At 43.5% G+C, this 20934-nt stretch overlaps 1 protein-coding gene across 4 annotated transcripts in view; it reads right to left on the bottom strand.

The window, feature by feature from the left end:
* stat6 (signal transducer and activator of transcription 6, interleukin-4 induced) overlaps positions 1–20934 on the bottom strand; it is a 97007-nt gene that overhangs the window by 37127 nt on the left and 38946 nt on the right. For 3 of the 4 annotated variants that reach the window (XM_061693529.1, XM_061693519.1, XM_061693510.1), the window contains exons 7-13: positions 16340–16488; positions 11375–11491; positions 11033–11200; positions 9875–9962; positions 9671–9793; positions 9442–9534; positions 8061–8264 (exon numbers count right to left, since the gene is read on the bottom strand). In XM_061693529.1, coding sequence (XP_061549513.1) covers positions 8061–8264; positions 9442–9534; positions 9671–9793; positions 9875–9962; positions 11033–11200; positions 11375–11491; positions 16340–16488 — 942 coding nt within the window. The remainder of the gene's footprint in view (positions 1–8060; positions 8265–9441; positions 9535–9670; positions 9794–9874; positions 9963–11032; positions 11201–11374; positions 11492–16339; positions 16489–20934) is intronic. The other variant, XM_061693538.1, reaches the window with a different exon arrangement.

The raw sequence follows: 20934 nt of genomic DNA, 5'->3' as shown, positions 1-20934 counted from the left end.
GGAAAAAACTGAGCGGATTTTCGAAAGTTGGTGACAGAAAGTCCGGAGTAGCCTCCTTGATGGTTAGCAGGTCTCCCCTTGTGTAAGTGAGTCGTGTAAGGTCTCCAAAGACGGACGAAAAACACAAAAACAAAGACAATACTAGAGAGCGCGTTACCGAGGCGACCACACTGGTAGGCGCCATCTTGAATAATTCAGTTCATAATTCAACATTTTTAACCAAATTCACCGTTCCAAAAATTAACTAATTCATCGTTCTTTTTTTTTAACTCAATATGTTACTGACAGGCTATTACCCTCAAAATACTGCCATTTAATTTCCCCCACGTTGCCACCCATTCAGTCAATACGAGTAGCCATCTGCAGCTTTCACCCTACAATCTCAAAAACATGAGGAAAAACTTGCTGATTGACTGGTCTTTTTTTTTTTTTTTTTTTTTAAATGAGGGTTGAAAACAAAAACGGGGCGTTTGTCCTTAATGTGAAAATAAAAACACGCAACACAGTATGGCAGGAACGATAGTCAAAGGGGATTGATAACTTTGCATTCGTTGCAGCTCTGGCTGATATTAACAAAATATTTGATCTGATGTATACTTACATTACAAAACAAAGTCCATTTTATGACAGTGTGATTGTACAGTAGTAAAAGCATTTCGATACACATACTTTTCCTAGTAATCAATTTTTACAATTATGTACTGTATCACAAAAGAACATATTCATTCCCATTCACGCAGTGTGCTTGAACTAGTGCATTCTGTCTCTTTTTAGAGAACTGATTCTTTTGGATTGGCTCACTAAAAAGAGCCGGCTCGAACGGCTCGAGATTTTTTGTTACTTAAATTCTTTTATGCAAATGTAAAATTATACATACTAATGTAAAAAAAAAAAAAAACATGCAGTATTTTTTACATTACATTAATTATAAAAATATGCCTTTATTTATTCACTGTACTTGGTGCTACAAAAAAATAAAATACAAAAACAAACAACTATTTGCAATTGAACTATTAAACATTTTAAGCTTTAAATTATTTTCTAGTAAACAAATTTAAAGTGAACCAACAGAATCACTGCAAAACACAACAAAACAAAATAGAAACTAAAATATGTAAAAAAAACTTTTAAAAAAATCTGCATTCAGGTAACACCTATAGTTAAGATTGGCATTGAGAAACCAAGTGTCTCAGCTTTGAGGAGCTGATCCAGTTTCTTCTGTCGGAAATTATTTGCGGTCTTCTGTTTTGGAGAAGGTTCTCTCAGAAGTGACTGACAATGCTATCACACACTGGAACCTTCATTAATATCAGGTTCAAATGCTTGTCTTTATTCTTCTCTTTGCACGGATGGGTGCCAGTTGTGCAGCCAGCCAGATAAGAGTTTTTACAGATTTTTACTTCTTTTCCTTCTATCACTAATTTTCCGAACTATTCCTTAGCAGCACGTTTGTGTTTTCTCTTATGGCTCCTTGCTCTGTTTCTCACTCGCCTTCCTTCCTCATCTGTGTGCTGCTCCTGCCCCTCCCCATCTCTGCTCCACACAGTCAGAGTGAGAGAGAAATTGGGAGAGCGAGCGAGAGAGAGAGAGAGAGAGAGAGAGAGAGAGATGACGCAACAAATATTGACCAATCATGTGCGGGCTCTCTCTTAAGTGAACAACGAAAGCGGCTTCCAATCATGAACAGGTTCTCATTGTTTGCGCCAAAGATCCAGATTTTAGAGCTGCTTCATTCGTGACAGACACATCACTACCCTGAACGCACATTGCGCACTCACCAGCTGCGATGTAAACATGTATAGCAGCAGCGCTGCAGCACTGAATCGGTTGCCAAATACGGTGTTTGTGATAAATAAAGATGCAGAGTATCCCTGACATATGAATGCTACCACACTTGTCATTTTCCTTCTTTTGCTCTTGCACTTTTCTTATCAAATCAGCTTTGCCATTCCCACACCAGCAACCAGGCTTCGCTTCACTTTCGCCTTTTCGGTGACGACGTAATCACTTGGTCACATCCGTTCATGTGACTCGCAGTTTTGGTTTTCAATGTGTTTTTTGAGGCACAAAATGTGAATTTTGACCCGCAAATAGCGATACGAGACTGCTTAATTTGAGCCTTTATCTATCGATTTATATTTCTACAATCCAACTGGATCGATCTGTGCTCGGCAAGTTAGCCTTCCGGATGTAAATATATCTATTTAAAAAGGTAATCAATTGATGGTATCAATACTAGGGAATAACAGACTGGATTGAAGCATGGCAGGCTTGTTGTATTTCCAAGAAAAAATGCTTGGAATTCCTTCCGTTAGCACATTGCAGTTAGCACCATAGATATGAATAGGTAGATACGCCAGCGCAATGAATCAGGCCGGCTAACCAACGTGCCTGTATAGCGGCCATGCTGGGGAAGTAGACATTCCCACAAAAGCCAATGCATACACACTGAAATTAAGTTGTAACTTGCTTATTCCTTCAATCGACTGGAGGTGACGGTTTTTTAAACTCCAAAGCGTATGCTATCAATAAACAACATTTTTTAAAAGGCAAAAAAAAAGAATATAATTAAATAGATTTTTTCATGAGAAAGGGACTCCCAGTGGCGATACGGTGCTCGACTGGCTTAGGTTTAGGACTGGTTGTTTGTCTATATGTACCCTGCGATTTGCTGGCGACCAGTTCAGGGTGTACCCCGCCTTTCGCCCAGAGTCAGCTGGGATAGGTTCCAGCACGCCTGCGACCCTAGTGAGGATAAGTGGTATGGAAAAATGGCAGGATGGATTTTTTTGCATGTGAAAGGGACTCCCAGTGGCAGTACAGTGCTCGACTGGTTTAGCACATCTGCCTCACAGTTCTGAGGTCCTGGGTTCAGATCCGGCCTCCCTGTGTGGAGTTTGGATGTTCGCCCCGTGCCTGCGTGGGCTTTCGCCGGGTACTCCGGTTTCCTCCCACATTCCAAAAACATGCATTGTAGGTTAATTGAAGACTCTAAATTGTGAATGTGAGTGTGAATGGTTGTTTGTCTATATGTGCCCTGCGACTGGCTGACAACCAGTTCAGGGTGTACCCCACCTCTCGCCCAAAGTAAGATGAGATTGGCACCAGCATACCGCAACCCTAGTGAGGATAAGCGACTCAGAAAATGGATGGATGGCCCTTATCGTAAATGTATGCCGTTTTACGCAACCGTATGCAGCACAATGGACCAGCATCATTGGTCGTGTTCTACCTACCAATACATACCGTCCCCTCCAAAAGTATTGGAATGGCAATGGCTTGTGATACCTTCACCACTGCCCTGTGGTGGTTGGGATTGATGTCACTGACTGTTGTCTTTGGGTGTTTCTTCACAGCTCTCACAATGTTTCTGTCATCAACTGCAGTTGATACCCTTAGCCGACCTGTTTGATGTTTGTTGCTCAGTACAGAAGTAGGTTCTTTCTTTTTCAGGACATACCAAATGGTTGTACTGGCTATGCCTAATGTTTGTGCAATAGCTCTGATCGATTTTCCCTCTTTTCTCTGCTTCAAAATGGTTTGCTTTTCTCCCATAGACAGCTCTCTGGTCTTCATGTTTGCTTAACTCATTCCTTGCCAATGCGATCCAAAGACGTCATTCAGAATCGAGCTATTCCCTGCCGATGCCGTCTAAAGATGTCAATGGCGTTTTTTTTAACGGGGATGGGTGGGGCAGGGTCTTGTGCAGTTTTTGTGTGATCGTCAAGCCTCTGGATAACTGCAGTGAGGAATAGCACCCCCTTGAGGGCAACAATGCCTTGAGGTGAACGTCCATCCCTCAGATTGAAAGAGGAGGAGGCGGGAAGGAGGACACAATGAGAAGAGGCAAGTATAATGGGAGAAAAGAGAGAGAAGACAAAATGAAAAAAATATTAAAAAAGCTTTTCGTACTAGAAATTTATTGCGCCAAGGCAATAAAAATATTCCTGCAACTGACAGGAATGATGCCTTAGTTGATGCGGGGGAATAAAGGATGACGCTCCGAGCCGATCCCTTTGCAGCAAAGCTATCACCGAAAATGCCGGGCCATTTGCTGAGATGCTCTTGGCCACTTGCCAGCTGTAAGTAATTGGGATCCGGAATCGTCAGATGAGTGAACTCCATCTGGATCGCCTGGAAGCAGCCGCGCTTCATCCCAAGATGATATGGATGATATGGACACAAAGGCAACTCGTTTTCAGGTAGCGTGAGCTACATTTAGCGATCAAACAATTCTCCCTTCTCCTCTCCTTCGATCATTGTTACATAAACATAATTTAGTTCCACTAGTTCATGTTACAATGTAACATCTGTTGCCAGTACTGATTTGAATTTTCTATTTACAACTTGTCCATCTTGCAGTAATGCAACACCCGAGAGTCGAATGTCTTTTAGGATTGCGATGAAGAAAAGTAAGAATTTTTTTTACCTTTGCAAAACACGTCATCAATAAAAAGTATTCTCTAGTAATTGTATGTATTTTTTAAAACTTACAGGTTATGCATCCAGCATATGTTCGACTCCCATTCCAGTATGCAGAGCAAACAAAAAACGTAATTTAAAGCTTTTTTTCCTCCACATTACACTACAGAAATTTCAACAATGTATTGTTATAGTAATAGTTATATTTCTAAACTGCACTGGTTGTGCTTCGAGCACTGGTTTCAAGGACAATGGCAACCACACAAGGTCCCATTCACTGCCACCAAAGAATAAAATCAAGATATGGCTAAAATGTTGCTAGATATTATGCGCAAGGTAATAAAAACCTGGACTATTGAGCAAACGGTGGAGGAGGAAGAAAGTGCAGGTGTGGGAGCCCCGTTTGTGCATGCATTTTTGTCTAATGTAAATCCTATACATAGTTATACTTGTAAATACATTATTTGTCTGTCCAAAGCACTCTCTCTTTATGTTCTGATATTTGAGCTTTTCACAAAAGAAAAAAAAATATTGTTGTCAAAGTCATTGTTCTGCTTGATCTGTCTGCTTTCACACAAAGGCTGTTTTCTGATTTCTTCCTTCAGAAACAGATTTGGCTGAACTAGCCTATATTTGACTGGTGATTACTAAAGAACGGTATAAGCTAGAGACAAACTTTTTTTTCTGATCAAGAGAGTCTGATCTTTCTTTTGGTGGTTTTGGTGTTTACATAGTCATAGTACAACCCCAATTCCAATGAAGTTGGGACATTGTGTTAAACAAATAAAAACATAATACAATGATTTGGAAATCATGTTCAACCTGTATTTAATTGAATACACTACAAAGACAAGATATTTAATGTAAAAAATGATAAACTTTATTGTTTTTAGCAAATAATCATTAACTTAGAATTTTAGGGCTCCAACACGTTCCAAAAAAGCTGGGACAGGTGGCAAAAAAGACTGAGAAAGTTGAGGAACACTCATCAAACACCTGTTTGGAAAATCCCACAGGTGAACAGGCTAATTGGGAACAGGTGGGTGCCATGATTGGGTATAAAAGGAGATTCCCTGAATTGCTCAGTCATTCACAAGCAAAGATGGGGCGAGGTTCACCTCTTTGTGAACAAGAGCGTGAGCTGCCATCCAAGCAACGTCTTTTTCATTCCCTGCTTATTTCAGCAAGACAATGCCAAACCACATTCTGCACGTGTTACAACAGTGTAGGTTCGTAGTAAAAGAGTGCGGGTACTGGACTCGCCTGCCTGCAGTCCAGACCTGTCTCCCATTGAAAATGTGTGGCGCATTATGAAGCGTAAAATACGGAGACTCAGGACCGTTGAACAGCTGAAGCTGTACATCAAGCAAGAATGGGAAATAATTCCACATACAAAGCTTCAACAATTAGTGTCCTCAGTTCCCAAACATTTATTGAATGTTATTAAAAGAAAAGGTGATGTATCACAGTGGTAAACATGACCCTGTCCCAGCTTTTTTGGAATGTGTTGTAGCCATAAAATTCTAAGTTAATGATTATTTGCTCAAAACAATAAAGTTTATAAGTTTGAACATTAAATATCTTGCCTTTGTAGTGTATTCAATTAAATATAGGTCGAACATGATTTGTAAATCATTGTATTCTGTTTTTATTTATGTTTAACAGAATTTCATTGAAATTGGGATTGTAAATCAGCAAGACTTAAGGCTTCTTTATACTCACGCGGATGGCGACCGCGTTGACGTCTCTGCATTTTTTTGGCCATTTCCGGTAGCCATTTTTACTTTCCTTTCAGTAACAAGGAACAAAGCAACAACAATGGCGACCGTGGAACAGTGTCTGCTAGAACAAATGGGACCTAGAAGACCAGATGATACGATTTCTTTGCTGTAAAACCGATCGAGAAGGCGACGGCATAGATGGTATGTAGAATCAAGGGGCACGCTGAGTACGTCATCACAGCATGTGACTAAAATGGACCAATCACGAGAGATCATCTCCACGGCGTTCGACGCGCAGCAACAAATTTTGCCGTGTGCACGTCAAGCTACGCAGAGGGGCCACACAGGCCAATTCGTCGGTCACGTGATGCAATGTGGGGGTTGTCGGCGAGAGTATAAAGAGGCCTTTAGTTTAGCAGTAAGCCTTATACTGCATATGAACTGTGAGGCTCCTTAGCAGGCTAACATTATTGCTTCGGTATGCAGGCCTTAATAAGCACTTCAATGACTGACACGATATTAAAGCTGCACGTATATTACGTTTGGTCGACATCTAGGAGTGACACTATAATCTGTCTGTACACTTTAACTGACACGCAGGCCCCAAACTTTTTTCCCCAAAACTCAACGCTGCATTTTCTTTTTTTTCATGAGTGAAATATATTTCGTGTCAGTCGCAACCTTCTCAAAGGAAATCATACTTTTATTGATTTGCATCTGTATGAAGTATGGTATTACTTAGTTAATGATTATTTGCTAAAAACAAAGTTTATCAGTTTGAACAGTAAATATATTGTCTTTGTAGTGTAATTAATTAAATATAGGTTGAATATGATTTGCAAATCATTGTATTCTGTTTTTAATTATGTTTAACACAACGTCCCAACTTCATTGGAATTGGGGTTTTAGATATCCATCCATCCATTTTCTGAGCCGCTTCTCCTCACTAAGGTCGCAGGCGTGCTGGAGCCGGGCAGGAGGCGGGGTACACCCTGAACTGGTTGCCAGCCAATCGCAGGGCACATACAAACAAACAACCATTCACACTCACGGGCAATTTAGAGTCTCCAATTCATGCATGTTTTTGGGATGTGGGAGGAAACCGGAGTGCCCGGAGAAATCCCACGCAGGGGAGAACATGCAAACTCCACACAGGCGGGGCCGGGGATTGAACCCGAGTCCTCAGAACTGTGAGGCTGACGCTCTAACCAGTCGTCCACCGTGCCGCCAGGTTTTATTTATATATATATATATATATATATATATATATATATATATATATATATACATACACACATATATATATATATATATATATATATATATATATATATATATATAAATAATGGATCCTGCACAACATGAGGCATTTATATTGCTGTCAAAAACTCGCGGCAAAATCTGAAGTGCTTTGCGAATCGGTCACTTGATACAGCTGGGCAGTGAGGCTTCAGACGTCATCACTTCACTCCTCCCGTAAATGAAGCAAGCCTTGATACACGCTTTGAGGAAATGCTCCTTTCATGACCCAATACTACTGTTTCTCCCTTTGTTTTATTGCAAAGCAATACAGTCAATCTATCAACTTTCATTAAGCTTACTCATAGTCCATTAGAAAACACATACAGTACACTCACTACACCAAGAAGCTGTTCACACCTGACACATGAGCACATGAGAATCATTTAACTCCCACATTTCAAAACCACCTGTCGCCCAAATTCAGCTAGGAGTGACTCCATTATCCACTGCTATGAAGAAGTAGTAAATTAATGAATTATTTTATCTGATATTTGCATGTCTATATACATTTTCACTTCTTCACTGTTGTGAATTCAATGTGTTAATTATCATACATTTCCTGTAATATTATAGCGCGTGTGTGTGCATGTGTGTACTGTGTGTGTGTGTATGTACCTTATTAAACTGAGTCCAGGAAACCATCATGTTGCTGAAGTCATCGTTGAAGTCTGGTTTGTCAAATATCTTCTGGGCCAGGAAGTGTTGGTTGTAGTGGTCGAGGTTGTGATGCGTCGGGACCTCTGAGGTGAATTTACTGTTGAGAGTGCTGCACATGAGCTTCCATGGCACACGCTCCGGCACCACAAACGGTAGTCTGTCCTAACGGCAGCAATAGAGGTGACAATTTTTGTGGAGAATGAACAAAGGTAAGTTTTTCACAACATTCAAATATTTTTGGGAGTTGGAACAGTCATTATACATGACGTCTTCAGTACACCTCACTTAACCTCATTTGAGCCATTCGTCATGTGAATGACTGAGCAGACGTGTGCTTCTGTTGCGGCAATGTTTGCTGTTGCCTGAATAGTAGAGCCTGTTTTTACCAACCATTTAGCAACTTTTTGTGAATAAAGGAATTTGGGGATTTTGATCGGTGAGTGGTGTGGTGTATTTTATTAAGATTCAGCTGGGCAATTCAGGGAGTAGTGATATTGATACGTTTACAACAAAACAAAACAAATTGGCATAAAATGTAAATCACAATGTCCCATCAGTGGCGAGCTATTTTTATTTTTTTATTTTAGACCAGGCACCATGTTGGTGATCCCTGCTCTTACATAGTGCTACAAAAAATATATATAAAATACAAAAACATATGTATTTACTAGTAAACTTAACTATTTTAGTCTTTGAACTATTTTGTACAAAACAAATTTAAAGTGGAAAAAAAGGATCACTACAAAACACACAACAAGAAAAAAAAAAAAAAAAAAAAAAAAAAAAATATATATATATATATATATAAATATAAAATAAATAAAAAAATCAGCATCCCGATAACTGTAGTTATAACTAAGATTTGCATTGAGAAACACCAAGTGCCTCAAGCTTTGAGGAACTGATCTGGTTTCTTCTGTCTATCTAGATATGATCTGCCCTGTTTTGGAGAAGATTCTCTCAGAAGGGACTGAATTCATTGTTTGAGCTGCAAGTTAGCAACAGTTCCAATAAGACACACTGCCACCTTCTGCTGCTGTTACTCATACTTCACGTTTTACTACAGTCAGATATTAGCACCATTCGTCTCACATCTTAACCCTCTCTGCCTCAAAGTGTGTTGGACTGACTGTTTAGCGCTTGACAGTCTCGTCTTTGCAAGCAGCCAATCATATTGCAGCGCCCCTAATGCCCTGATCACACTAAGAGCTAATTACTGGTAATGGACAGTGAAGAGGTTATTGAGGGGTATACCTTCAACACGGTAATCGGCCCATGCCAAGTGGTGGAACTTTAAGGTACTACTGTATGGGGAAAAGGTTGAAAAAAATTCACTTACTGGCTCAGAAAAAGCACAATCCCATATGATTGTTGCCAGCGCATTGTTGTCTTGGCTGCCATGGACAATGACGACGACCGGCAATGAGATAATCTGCAATGACACAATTCAACGTGATAGTTACACTAGTAATCACTGCAAGATTGAGGTTTACAGTAGTATAGGTTCACTTAAGTATCCAGTACAGTTGAATGAGTAATAGGATGTAAAGCACATTTAAAAAACAAACCTGGATTCTGTAGGCAGTGTCACAACCTGTGATGGTGATCTCTGTTGAGAAGAGGAGGGCAAATTTTTCTTCAGTCACAGACTCGGATCCCTTTCTGTCTGCTCGCTTGATCTTCTTGATGGACTGTTGCATAGAAGTTAAAATTTCAATTTGTTACTAGTATGCACTCATTTCAAAACTGCAGGCTAGTAGCACAGTACATACCATATTCCTGAAGGTGGCACATGTGCTCTTGCTGGTTGTGTTATGCTCAAGGATGGCTGTGTTATTGATCACTTCCCCAACATTGTCACTGCAAATAATGCCACATGTCGTATGTTTCCTGGCCTCAAAATCCCTTTTAATGTATTAACATCTACAATATCAATATCATTTAGTCCAGGGGTGTCCAAACTACAGCCCACCAGCCATTAGCGACCGTCCAGCCATTTTTTTGTGGCCCCATAATAAAAATAACATTGAACACAGGCTGTAACGCGACCCTTGTGAGGGTAAGAGGCTCAGAAAATGGATGGATGGATGATAAAAAAGCTCAATTAAATAGAAGAGAATGATGAGAATTTGTTTAGTAAACACTGTACAGTTATGTTAATAACAGCGCTGTCACTGAATTAGTCCAAGAACTTGCAGTGGTGATAAGAAGCATAATTATCAAAAGAGTTTTGAATTAAGTGTTCACTGATACCCCAATACAATTACAAAAATTTTAAATTGTAGTTTTTGTTGTAGAGGCTCGACCAAATTGAAGTAGCTTTGATCTAGTTAGCTACTTGTCATTTTACTGTAATACTGTTTATAAAATGTGTAATATTTAAATATGTAATATTTATATCAGCTCTTAAATGTATAAACAGTCCTTAGGATTGGACATGTTCAATGTTTTGAGTTCAAATGTTCAAAAGTGTTTACATTTTCACATACAAAGATTTTTAAGTTTTTCGTCAGCTATTATTCCACTGCTTTTACTGATTAAGGTTTTTGCAGTGGTATCCTTTCAGTACTGGTATCGAGGTACGATTAAAGTCAGAATTTTGGTACAGTCAAATGCAAAGCATTCATTAACAGCTGTATCATATGTGTTTACGGCTCTGGATGTGAGGGCTATGACATCTCATCATCACCCCATTGATCGCTAGGGTTAATTTGTTTACGAGTTTCAAAGAACATGTTGGTAATTGTGTCTGTGGAATTTTTAAGACCTTTGAATTGAAGATAAAGTGTCATTTGTAAGCATAATTAAAGCCTTATTTTGGATTTGGAAATTAAATGCAAGACTTAGGATCTGCGGCAGACACCTACTAGAGCACATGCTTGGTTTAGTGTGTGTGACTACAGAATGAGTAAATTGAAAGTGTTACTCACCTGGGTGTGATGTTCAGGCTTCTGGCCTGGAGTTCATTAATGATTTGTGCCCTTACCACCACGGGCTTCCCGGGTGCTACCTTCTCTCCTAGCAGGTAGCGCACAGTTGTGGAGAACTTGGACTGAGTCTTAATAACCTGAGGTGGCTGCTTGTCCACCACAAGAGAGCTGAAGGGAAAAAATATCACATGGAAAAGTAAAAACATTTTTTTTGACAAATAATAAAAATATGTCCAGTACTGTTGTTGCAGCGGAGGAGAGCTGTAGTGCATCATATTGAGAGCTACTGTATGGCTAAAATTTTGACCCTGTCATGTATCTAAATGGGGTAAATGAAACTACCTTTGAATCAGAAGCTGCAGTAGTTGCCCGAGCCTTTCCTGCAGCTCTGGGATTGGGTCGACGATCAGCATTAATTCCTGTCTCAGCTTCCCATTCACACCAAGAAGCTGCTCACACCTGAAACATGAGAATCATTTAACTCAACAGTCTTAAAAAGTTGAATTTTTTGTTTAATAAATATTTGTTGTTATAACAGAATGATAGGTAACTTCCTCTACAACTGTGAAGTGATGGGCCAATAGCGTCACAGAACAGGGGCCTGAGACTTTCCTAGCGACAAGAAGCAATCTCTCAACGATTTGTTTGTTCTTATAATACACACGACACGATCGATTGTTGTTGTTGTGGCCGTGGTAACAAGTGTATCCGGTCGCGTTTGAGTTGACAAGATAAAGCCCAATGATCGTAAAAGACGGGATGCGGTGGTATCGGAATACAAGATTTTATTGCCGACATAGTGCTGACATAGTGCAATCGTTCACCAAAGGCTATTCTCTATATTAAATAAGGTAACTGACCCAGACGGCCGATAATTAATCATCCAGGCCTCAGTATTTAGCAAATTATACAAACTTGTTATCCCTCCCTGAGCCGTTACCTTATCGTGGTGGAGGGGTTTGTGTGTCCCGATGATCGTAGGAGCTAAGTTGTCTGGGGCTTTACGCCCTTGGTAGGGTCACCCATGGCACACAGGTCCTAGATGAGGGTTAACCTAACCCTAAACCAGACAAAGTACAGCTCATAGAGCCCTAATGATGTTAAATATAAATGGACCTGGATTTCCCTTGCCCGGACGCGGGTCACTGGGCCCCGCCCCCCTCTGGAGCCAGGCCTGGAGGTGGGGCTCAAAGGTGAACGCATCGTGGCCGGGCCTGCGCCCATGGGCACAGCTCGAAGGGGAACGCAGGTTTCCCTTTCCAATGGGCTCATCACCTGTGGGAGGGGCCAAAGGGATAAGATGCATAGTGAGCTGGGTGGTGGCCGAAGGCAGGGACCTTGGCGGTCTGATGCCCAGCTACAGAAGCTGTCTCGAGGGACGTGGAATGTCACCTCTCTAGCAGGGCAAGAGCCCAAGCTGGTGTGAGATGTTGACTAGATATAGTCAAGCTCACCTCCACACACAGCTTGGGTTCTGGTACCAGTCCTCTTAAGAGGGGTTGGACTCTTGCCCACTGTGAGAAGCGCCGAGCAGGTGTGGGTATACTTATTGCCCCCTGACTCGGTGCCTGTACGTTGGGGTTTACACCGGTGGACGAGAGGGTAGCCTCCCTCCGCCTTCGGTGGGGGGGGGAACAGGTCCTGACTGTTGCTTGCGTCTATGCACAAAACATCAGTTCAGCAGACCCATCCTTTTTAGAGTCCTTGGAGGGGGTGCTGGAGAGCTCTCACACTGGGGACTCCCTAATTCTGCTTGGGGACTCTAACGCTCACGTGAGCAATGACAGTGAGACCTCAAGGGGCATGATTGGGTGAAGAGAGGGGCGGAGCTGTCAATCTATCACCACCTGATGGTGCGTTGGCTCCATTGGTGGGGAAGATGCCAGTCCGATCTGGCAGACCAAAACATTTTGTGAGACCTTCCCAACATTCCCTGGCTGAGTCACCTGTCAGAACGAGCTTCAACTCCCACCTCCGACACAACTTCGCCTACGTCCCGGGGGGGAAGGGGGACATTGAGTCTGAGTGGACCATGTTCCATGCCATTGTTGAGGTGACTGACCGAAGCTGTGGCTAGGTTTGGGCGCCGTTTGTATTTGAACGATCCTGATTCCGGTTCCTTATTTCGATTCTCGATTCAGATTCTTTTAGGGGGCTGGGTCAAAAAAGTTTGCATTGTTTAAATAACCCAAAAACCCCTATGACGAGTACAATAAATGGATTCAGGTTTCCCTTGCCCGGACGCGGGTCACCGGGGCCCCCCCCCTCTGGAGTCAGACCCGGAGGTGGGGCTCGAAAGCGAGCGCCTGGTGGCCGGGCACAGCCCGAAAGGGTAACGTGGGTCACCCTTCCCATGGGCTCACCACCTGTGGGAGGGGCCATAGGGGTCGGGTGCAGTGCGAGCTGGGCGGTGGCCGAAGGCGGGGACCTTGGCGATCCAATCCCCGGCTACAGAAGCTGTCACCTCTCTGGCAGGGAAGGAGCCCGAGCTGGTGTGTGAGGTCGAGAAGTTCCGACTAGATATAGTCGGACTCGCCTCCACGCACAGCTTGGGCTCTGGTACCAGTCCTCTCGAGAGGGGTTGGACTCTCTTCCACTCTGGAGTTGCCCACGGTGAGAGGCGCCGAGCAGGTGTGGGTATGCTTGTTGCTCCCCGGCTCGGCGCCTGTATGCTGGGGTTCACCCCGGTGGACGAGAGGGTAGCCTCCCTCCGCCTTCGGGTGGGGGACGGGTCCTGACTGTTGTTTGTGCCTATGCACCAAACAGCAGTTCAGAGTACCCACCCTTTTTGGAGTCCTTGGAGAGGGTGCTGGAGAGCGCTCCCGCTGGGGACTCCATCGTTCTGCTGGGGGACTTCAATACTCACGTGGGCAATGACAGTGAGACCTGGAAAGGCGTGATTGGGAGGAACGGCCCCCCCGATCAGAACCCGAGCGGTGTTCTGTTATTGGACATCTGTGCTCATCACGGATTGTCCATAACGAACACCATGTTCAAGCATAAGGGTGTCCACACGTGCACTTGGCACCAGGGCACCCTAGGTCGCAGTTCGATGATCGACTTTGTGGTCGTGTGATCGGACTTGCGGCCGCATGTCTTGGACACTCGGGTAAAGAGAGGGGTGGAGCTGTCAACTGATCACCACCTGGTGGTGAGTTGGCTCCGATGGTGGGGGACGATGCCGGTCCGACGTGGCAGGCCCAAACGTATTGTGAGGGTCTGCTGGGAACGTCTGGCGGATTCCCCTGTCAGAAGGAGTTTCAACTCCCACCCCCGACAGAACTTTGCTCATGTTACGGGGGAGGGGGGGTGACATCGAGTCTGAGTGGACCATGTTTAGCGCCTCCATTGCTGAGGCGGCCGACCGGAGCTGTGGCCGTAAGGTGGTTGGTCCACCTTACGACCTCCTCAATTCCACCGACACGCCTTCCCATGAGGGAGCAGAGTCTGGGTTCTCTGAGGCGGGCTCTCCTATCTCTGGGGTTGAGGTCACCGAGGTGGTTAAAAAGCTCCTCAGTGGCGGATGAGATTCGCCCGGAGTTCCTCAAGGCTCTGGATGTTGTAGGGCTGTCCAGGTTGACACGCCTCTGCAACATCGCGTGGACATCGGGGACAGTGCCTCTGGATTGGCAGACTGGGGTGGTGGTCCCCCTTTTTAAGAAGTGGGACCGGAGGGTGCGTTCCAACTACAGGGGGATCACACTCCTCAGCCTCCCTGGTAAGGTCTATTCAGGGGTGCTGGAGAGGAGGGTCCGTGGGGAAGTTGAATCTCAGATTCAGGAGGAGCAGTGTGGTTTTCGTCCTGGCCGTGGAACAGTGGACCAGCTCTACACCCTCGGCAGGGTCGTCGTGGGTGCATGGGAGTTCGCCAAACCAGTCTACATGTGTTTTGTGGACTTGGAGAAGGCGTTCGACTGTGTCCCTCGGGGGGTCCTGTGGGGGGTGCTTCGGGAGTATGGGGTACCGAACCCCCTGATACGGGCTGTTCGGTCCCTGTACGACCGGAGTCAGAGTTTGGTTCGCATATCCGGCAGTAAGTCGGACTCGTTCTCGGTGACGGTTGGACTCCGCCAAGGCTGCCCTTTGTCACCGATTCTGTTCATAACTTTTATGGACAGAATTTCTAGGCGCAGCCGAGGCGTAGAGGGGGTCCGGTTTGGTGGCCTCAGTATTGCATCTCTGCTTTTTGCTGATGATGTGGTTCTGTTGGCTTCATCAAGCCGTGACCTCCAACTCTCACTGGAGCAGTTTGCAGCCGAGTGTGAAGTGGCTGGGATGAGAATTAGCACCTCCAAATCTGAGAGCATGGTCCTCAGTCGGAAAAGGGTGGCGTGCCCTCTCCAGGTCAGGGATGAGATCCTGCCCCAAGTGGAGGAGTTCAAGTATCTTGTTCACGAGTTAGGAAAGAATGGAACGGGAGATTGACAGGCAGATCGGTGCAGCGTCTGCAGTCTGTACCGATCTGCTAAGCCGAAAGGCGAAGCTCACGATTTACCGGTCGATCTATGTTCCTACCCTCACCTATGGTCACGAGCTGTGGGCCGTGACCGAAAGAACAAGATCCAGGATACGAGCGGCTGAAATTAGTTTCCTCCGCATGGTGTCCGACCACCTCAAAAAGGAGGGAGACCCTTGCCTGCCTCCTTGGCAGTTGTTTGCCGCGCACCAGGATTCACTTGTGTGTATTCAAACCTGCACAAAAGGTCCAGACCATGGGGGAACTGTGGTTCTTTTAAAGCGGACCAAATGTAGCATGTGTGAATACACCCTAAACTTACACACAAATGGAATAAGTTCCCAACACAAGCAAAGTCAGCCCTGTCAAAGTTTTTAAAACTCATTCACTGCCATTGACACCTGTTGAATTCAAATATCCATGGAGGCCTGGCAGTGAATGAGTTTAAGACCAGGTTAAAAACTCAGAGCATTTCCACTTTTAAATTATCTTTAATTTCTTTCATTTTTTTTCTTTGTTTTCGAATGCTTTTACGCTGTCTTTTAGTCTCCTCTTTATTTTAAAATACTTTTAATAATGTTAAAGCACATTGAGTTATCTTGTGTATGAAATTTGCTATATAAATGAATTTGCTTTGCAGAGTATTATCTTTGGGTCTTATTATCTTTAATTAGGGTATTTGCTTTTGTATAGTCAGTTGGAAGTATTGACTTATCCAGGTGCACTTGCGTGGTATCCACCTGACATTTAACCAAACCCAAGCACCAGCCATTCTCGGATAAGTCCTACAGAGAGTGGTAGCAAGGTTGCAACAATTGTAATCATAAGCAGTAATAAAGCAGACATCTTACCACATCTGCAGGACATTGAGGTTGTCATTAAAAGGATGTCCAATGGTTGCCTTGTACTGCTCCCCTCTCCAGGCCTTCAGCCTGCTGAGGAGTTGCGTCTGACACTGGTCCAGACAGTCCACACACTCACGAAGCAACTGAAAACGCTTCTGGAACAATCAGCAATCCAGTATTTACACTGACGTGCGTGGTTTGCCTATTGACACATCTCAAGCCTTTATCAGGTAAGGAACATGATCATATATGTGTCATTATGAAGCCAAGTCAAGTTTATTTATATCGCTCTTAATCACAAGAGTCTCAAAGGCCCACGGTTAAAGATCCATGACATCTCCTGAGGTAAACCCCCGAATCGGGCAAGGAAAAGCCAATTAAAAAATGAATGACAACTTTTTGATGAAATCTAATGAGAATATAATGAAATGTTACTTTAGAAAGTTTAAAAAAAAAAAGTCTCTCCCAATATACTGAATTGTAATTTTTCACTGCCTTCCCATCAAGCATTAACAGGTCTTCACAAAATAAATACAATATAGGGATATTTAGTTTGGCATATACAGGTACAGTTTTGTTCAAAATAATAGCAGTATTCTTTATAACATCAGTAAATCTCAAAATACATATTTACAAAATCCAAATGTATCATTTTCATTCATTAAATTTTACATTAAAACATGACAAAAAAATTTAACAATATTTTAATTACAGAAAATGACAGAAAAAAAATATATTGGGCTGCTCACAAAAATGACAGACATAACACTACCCAAACAGCCTGTTCATTCGGCCTTATGTGCTATTGTTCCATGCTGTTGTTCCTTTGACTTGTATAAATTCTTTGTGTGTTTTGGACATACTTGGCAAATAAAGATGCTTCTGATTCTGATTCTGATATTTGTTGTCGTATGATTTAGCGATTTCACAATGGTTTATTGTGTAGCATTTGGTTGTAGAAATGGTTTAGGTAGTGGCAAGAGTTTCTTTGGCTTTCCAAGTGAATACGGAATACGTGACCAGTGGATAGGGAAAGTCAATCGACAGGGGAAGGAACGTGGTTAGCTATGTGTACCTAGCAAGCATTCCAAACTCTGTGCTGATCACTTCGAACCGGCGTGTTTTGACAAAGACTTAGCAGAAAGCATTGGTACACAAGTGTTGTTAGGCAGAGGCTGAAACCAGCTGCGGTGCCAAATATTTTTCCTACGGCCATCGGGACCTCAACAGCCAGCAAGAGAACTAAATCTCGCAGCTGCCATGGTACAGCGGCGAAGCGGCTCAGACAAGCGGTAAGTATTTCCTTGTACCGACGACTCTATTATGGTTAGCATGCACTGAGCAGTAGGAAAAACAGACCCATGCAGTACTTTTCAATACTGTCGTCTGTACTTTTGCCTATATGACAAGCCACAGACACGGCAAAGACTTTCTGTGCAGCGTGTTATAAAGCCACTTGAGCGAGGGGCACACAATATGTAGGAATAATGCATACTATGTACAGTGACTACAGAAAGTATCCAGACCCCCTTAAATTTTTCACTCTTTGTTATATTGCAGCCATTTGCTAAAACCATTTACTTTTTTTTAATTTTTTTTACCTCAATGTACACACAGCACCCCATATTGACAGAGAAAACGGAATTGTTGACATTTTTGCAGATTTAGTAAAAAAGGAATACTGAAATATCACACAGCCATAAGTATTCAGACCCTTTGCTCATTATTTAGTAGAAACACCCTTTTGAGCTAATACAGCCATGAGTCTTTTTGGGAATAATGCAATAAGTTTTTCACACCTGGATTTAGGAATCCTCTGCCATTCCTCCTTGCAGATCGTCTCCACTTCTGACAAGTTGGATGGTGAACATTGGTGGACAGCCATTTTCAGGTCTCTCCAGAGATGCTCAATTGGGTTTAAGTCAGGGTTCTGGCGGCGCCATTCAAGAACAGTCATGGAGTTCTTCTGAAGCCACTCCTTTGTTATTTTAGCTGTGTGCTTAGGGTCATTGTCTTGTTGGAAAGTGAACCTTTGGCCCAGTCTGAGGTCCTGAGCACTCTGGAGAAGGTTTTCGTCCAGGATATCCTTGTACTTGGCCGGATTTATCGTTCCTTTAATTGCAACCAGTCGTCCTGTCCCTGCAGCTGAAAAACACTCCCACAGCATGATGCTGCCACCACCATGCTTCACTGTTGGGACTGTATTGGACAGGATGAGCAGTGCCTGGTTTTCTCTACACATACCGCTTAGAATTAAGCGGTATAAGTGGCCGTCTGGCCGTCCGGCCACTCTGCCATAAAGCCCCGACTTCATCAATGGAGCTCAGCCACAGTAATCTTTGGGTTCACACAAATAATTTGTCTCCGGTAATTGGAGCCGTTCTAGTACGACAACAGACAGTCAATTGACAGAGAACACTTTTGAGACATAAGGTCATTGACAAAAACAGTCACTGAGCAATAAAGAGTTATCTGGTAACGCCGGTACAAATTATTATTTTTTTTTTGACAATTACGCAAAAAGATGCAGAGTCCTTTAGCACTTAGAGCAGTTCGAATGACTAATATAGCAATAGTCCGGTCCAATGACCATTGTGCAAAGGGCGCCGAGATTTCAAGCGAGTAATGCGATATTCTGGGACAATGTTGATTGTGCAAATGTTGCAGGTACTCCTCAATCAGTGTGCAAATGGAGCAGATGCTACTCTGGCATGAGTGGTCAGTATTGGTCAACAACAGATATGCAAATAGTGCAGCGTGGCAAGACTACTACAGTGAGTGCACGAGTAATATATAATTGGCCCGACAGAAATGTGACAGCAAACTCAAGACAAAAAAATTGGCAGCATTTTGCAATGGAATTGTAGGTTAGGTGTTTAAGAAATTGATTGCAAGAGGGAAGAAGCTGTTAGAGTGTCTACTAGTTCTAGTTTGCATTGATCGGTAGCGCCTACCTGAGGGAAGGATGTGGAGGGTACGAGAGGATTTTGCACACTCTTGTCTTAGTTCTGGCAGCATGCAAGTCCTCAAGGGTGGGTAGGGGGTTACCGACAATCCTTTCAGCAGTTTTGATTGTCCATTGCAGTCGGAGTTTGTCCTTTTTTGTAGCAGCACCAAACCAAACTGTGATGGAAGAACACAAGACTGATTCAATGACTGCTGTGTAGAACTGCCTCAGCAGCTCCTGTGGCAGGCCGTGCTTTCTCAGAAGCTGCAGGAAGTACAACCTCTGCTGGGCCTTTTTGAGGACGGAGTTGATGTTGATCGCCCACTTCAGGTCCTGAGAGACTGTAATTCCCAGGAACTTGAAGGTCTCGACGGTTGACACAAGGCAGCTGGACAGCGTGAGGGCCAGCTGTGGCAAAGGATGTCTCCTGAAGTCCACGATCATCTCTACAGTCTTGAGCGTGTTCAGCTCCAGGTTGTGTTGGCCGCACCACAGCTCCAGCCGCTCCACTTCCTGTCGATATGCAGACTCGTCACCGTCCTTGATGAGGCCGATGACAGTGATGTCATCGGCAAACTTCAGGAGTTTGACAGCCGGGTGCGCTGAGGTGCAGTCATTCGTGTAGAGAGAGAAGAGCAGTGGAGAGCGGACACAACCTTGGGGCGTCGCAGTGCTGATGCTGCGTGTGGATGAGGTGGCTTCCCCCAGCCTCACCTGCTTTATCCTGCCCGTCAGGAAGCTGTAAATCCACTGGCAGATGGCAGGCGAGACGCTGAGCTGGAGAAGCTTGGAGGAAAGGAGTTTGGGGATGATGGTGTTGAACGGTGAGCCAAAGGTTCCCCTTCCAACAAGACAATGACCCGAAGCACACAGCTAAAATAATAGAGTGGCTTCAGAACAACTCCGTGACTGTTCTTGAATGGCCCAGCCAGAGCCCTGACTTGAGCATCTCTGGAGAGACCTGAAAATGGCTGTCCACCATCGTCCACCATCCAACCTGACAGTACTGGAGAGGATCAGCAAGGAGGAATGGCAGACTATCCCCAAATCCAGGTTTGAAAAACCTGTTGCATCATTCCCAAAAAGACTCATGGCTGTATTAGGTCAAAAGGGTGCTTCAACTAAATACTGAGCAAAGGGTCTGAATACTTATGACTGTGTGATATTTCAGTTTTTCTTTTTTTAATAAATCTGCAAAAATTTCAGCAATTAAATTTTTTTCCGTCAATATGGGGTGATGTGTGTACATTAATGAGGAAAAACATGAACTTAAATGATTTTGGTAAATGGCTACAATATATAAAAAAAAAGTGAAAAATTTAAGGGGGTCTGAATACTTTCTGTACCCACTGTATTTCCAAAGGTGCTGTAGACCTGGAAATTTCACCAGATGTTGGGAACAACCCAAGTAATCCATACATACAAAGAAAGTAGAACAAATAAGCTCAGAAATTAAGTTGTGTGTAAAACTGTGAAATGACGCAGGGAAAAAGTATTGAACACACGAAGAAAGGGAGGTGCAAAAAGGCATGGAAAGAAAGCCAAGACAACACCAAACATGTATTAATAATTAAACAGGAATCCAACCCCCCTTGTCAGTGCAAATCAATACCAGCTGGTTCAGTCCAAGGTGTGAGTCAAGACACATCTCATG

The sequence above is a fragment of the Phycodurus eques genome, chromosome 1, assembly GCF_024500275.1.
Source record: "Phycodurus eques isolate BA_2022a chromosome 1, UOR_Pequ_1.1, whole genome shotgun sequence".
Lineage (NCBI taxonomy): Eukaryota > Metazoa > Chordata > Actinopteri > Syngnathiformes > Syngnathidae > Phycodurus > Phycodurus eques.
Note: the sequence above shows the minus strand (reverse complement) of the source record. Positions and strands in the feature narration are given on the sequence as shown.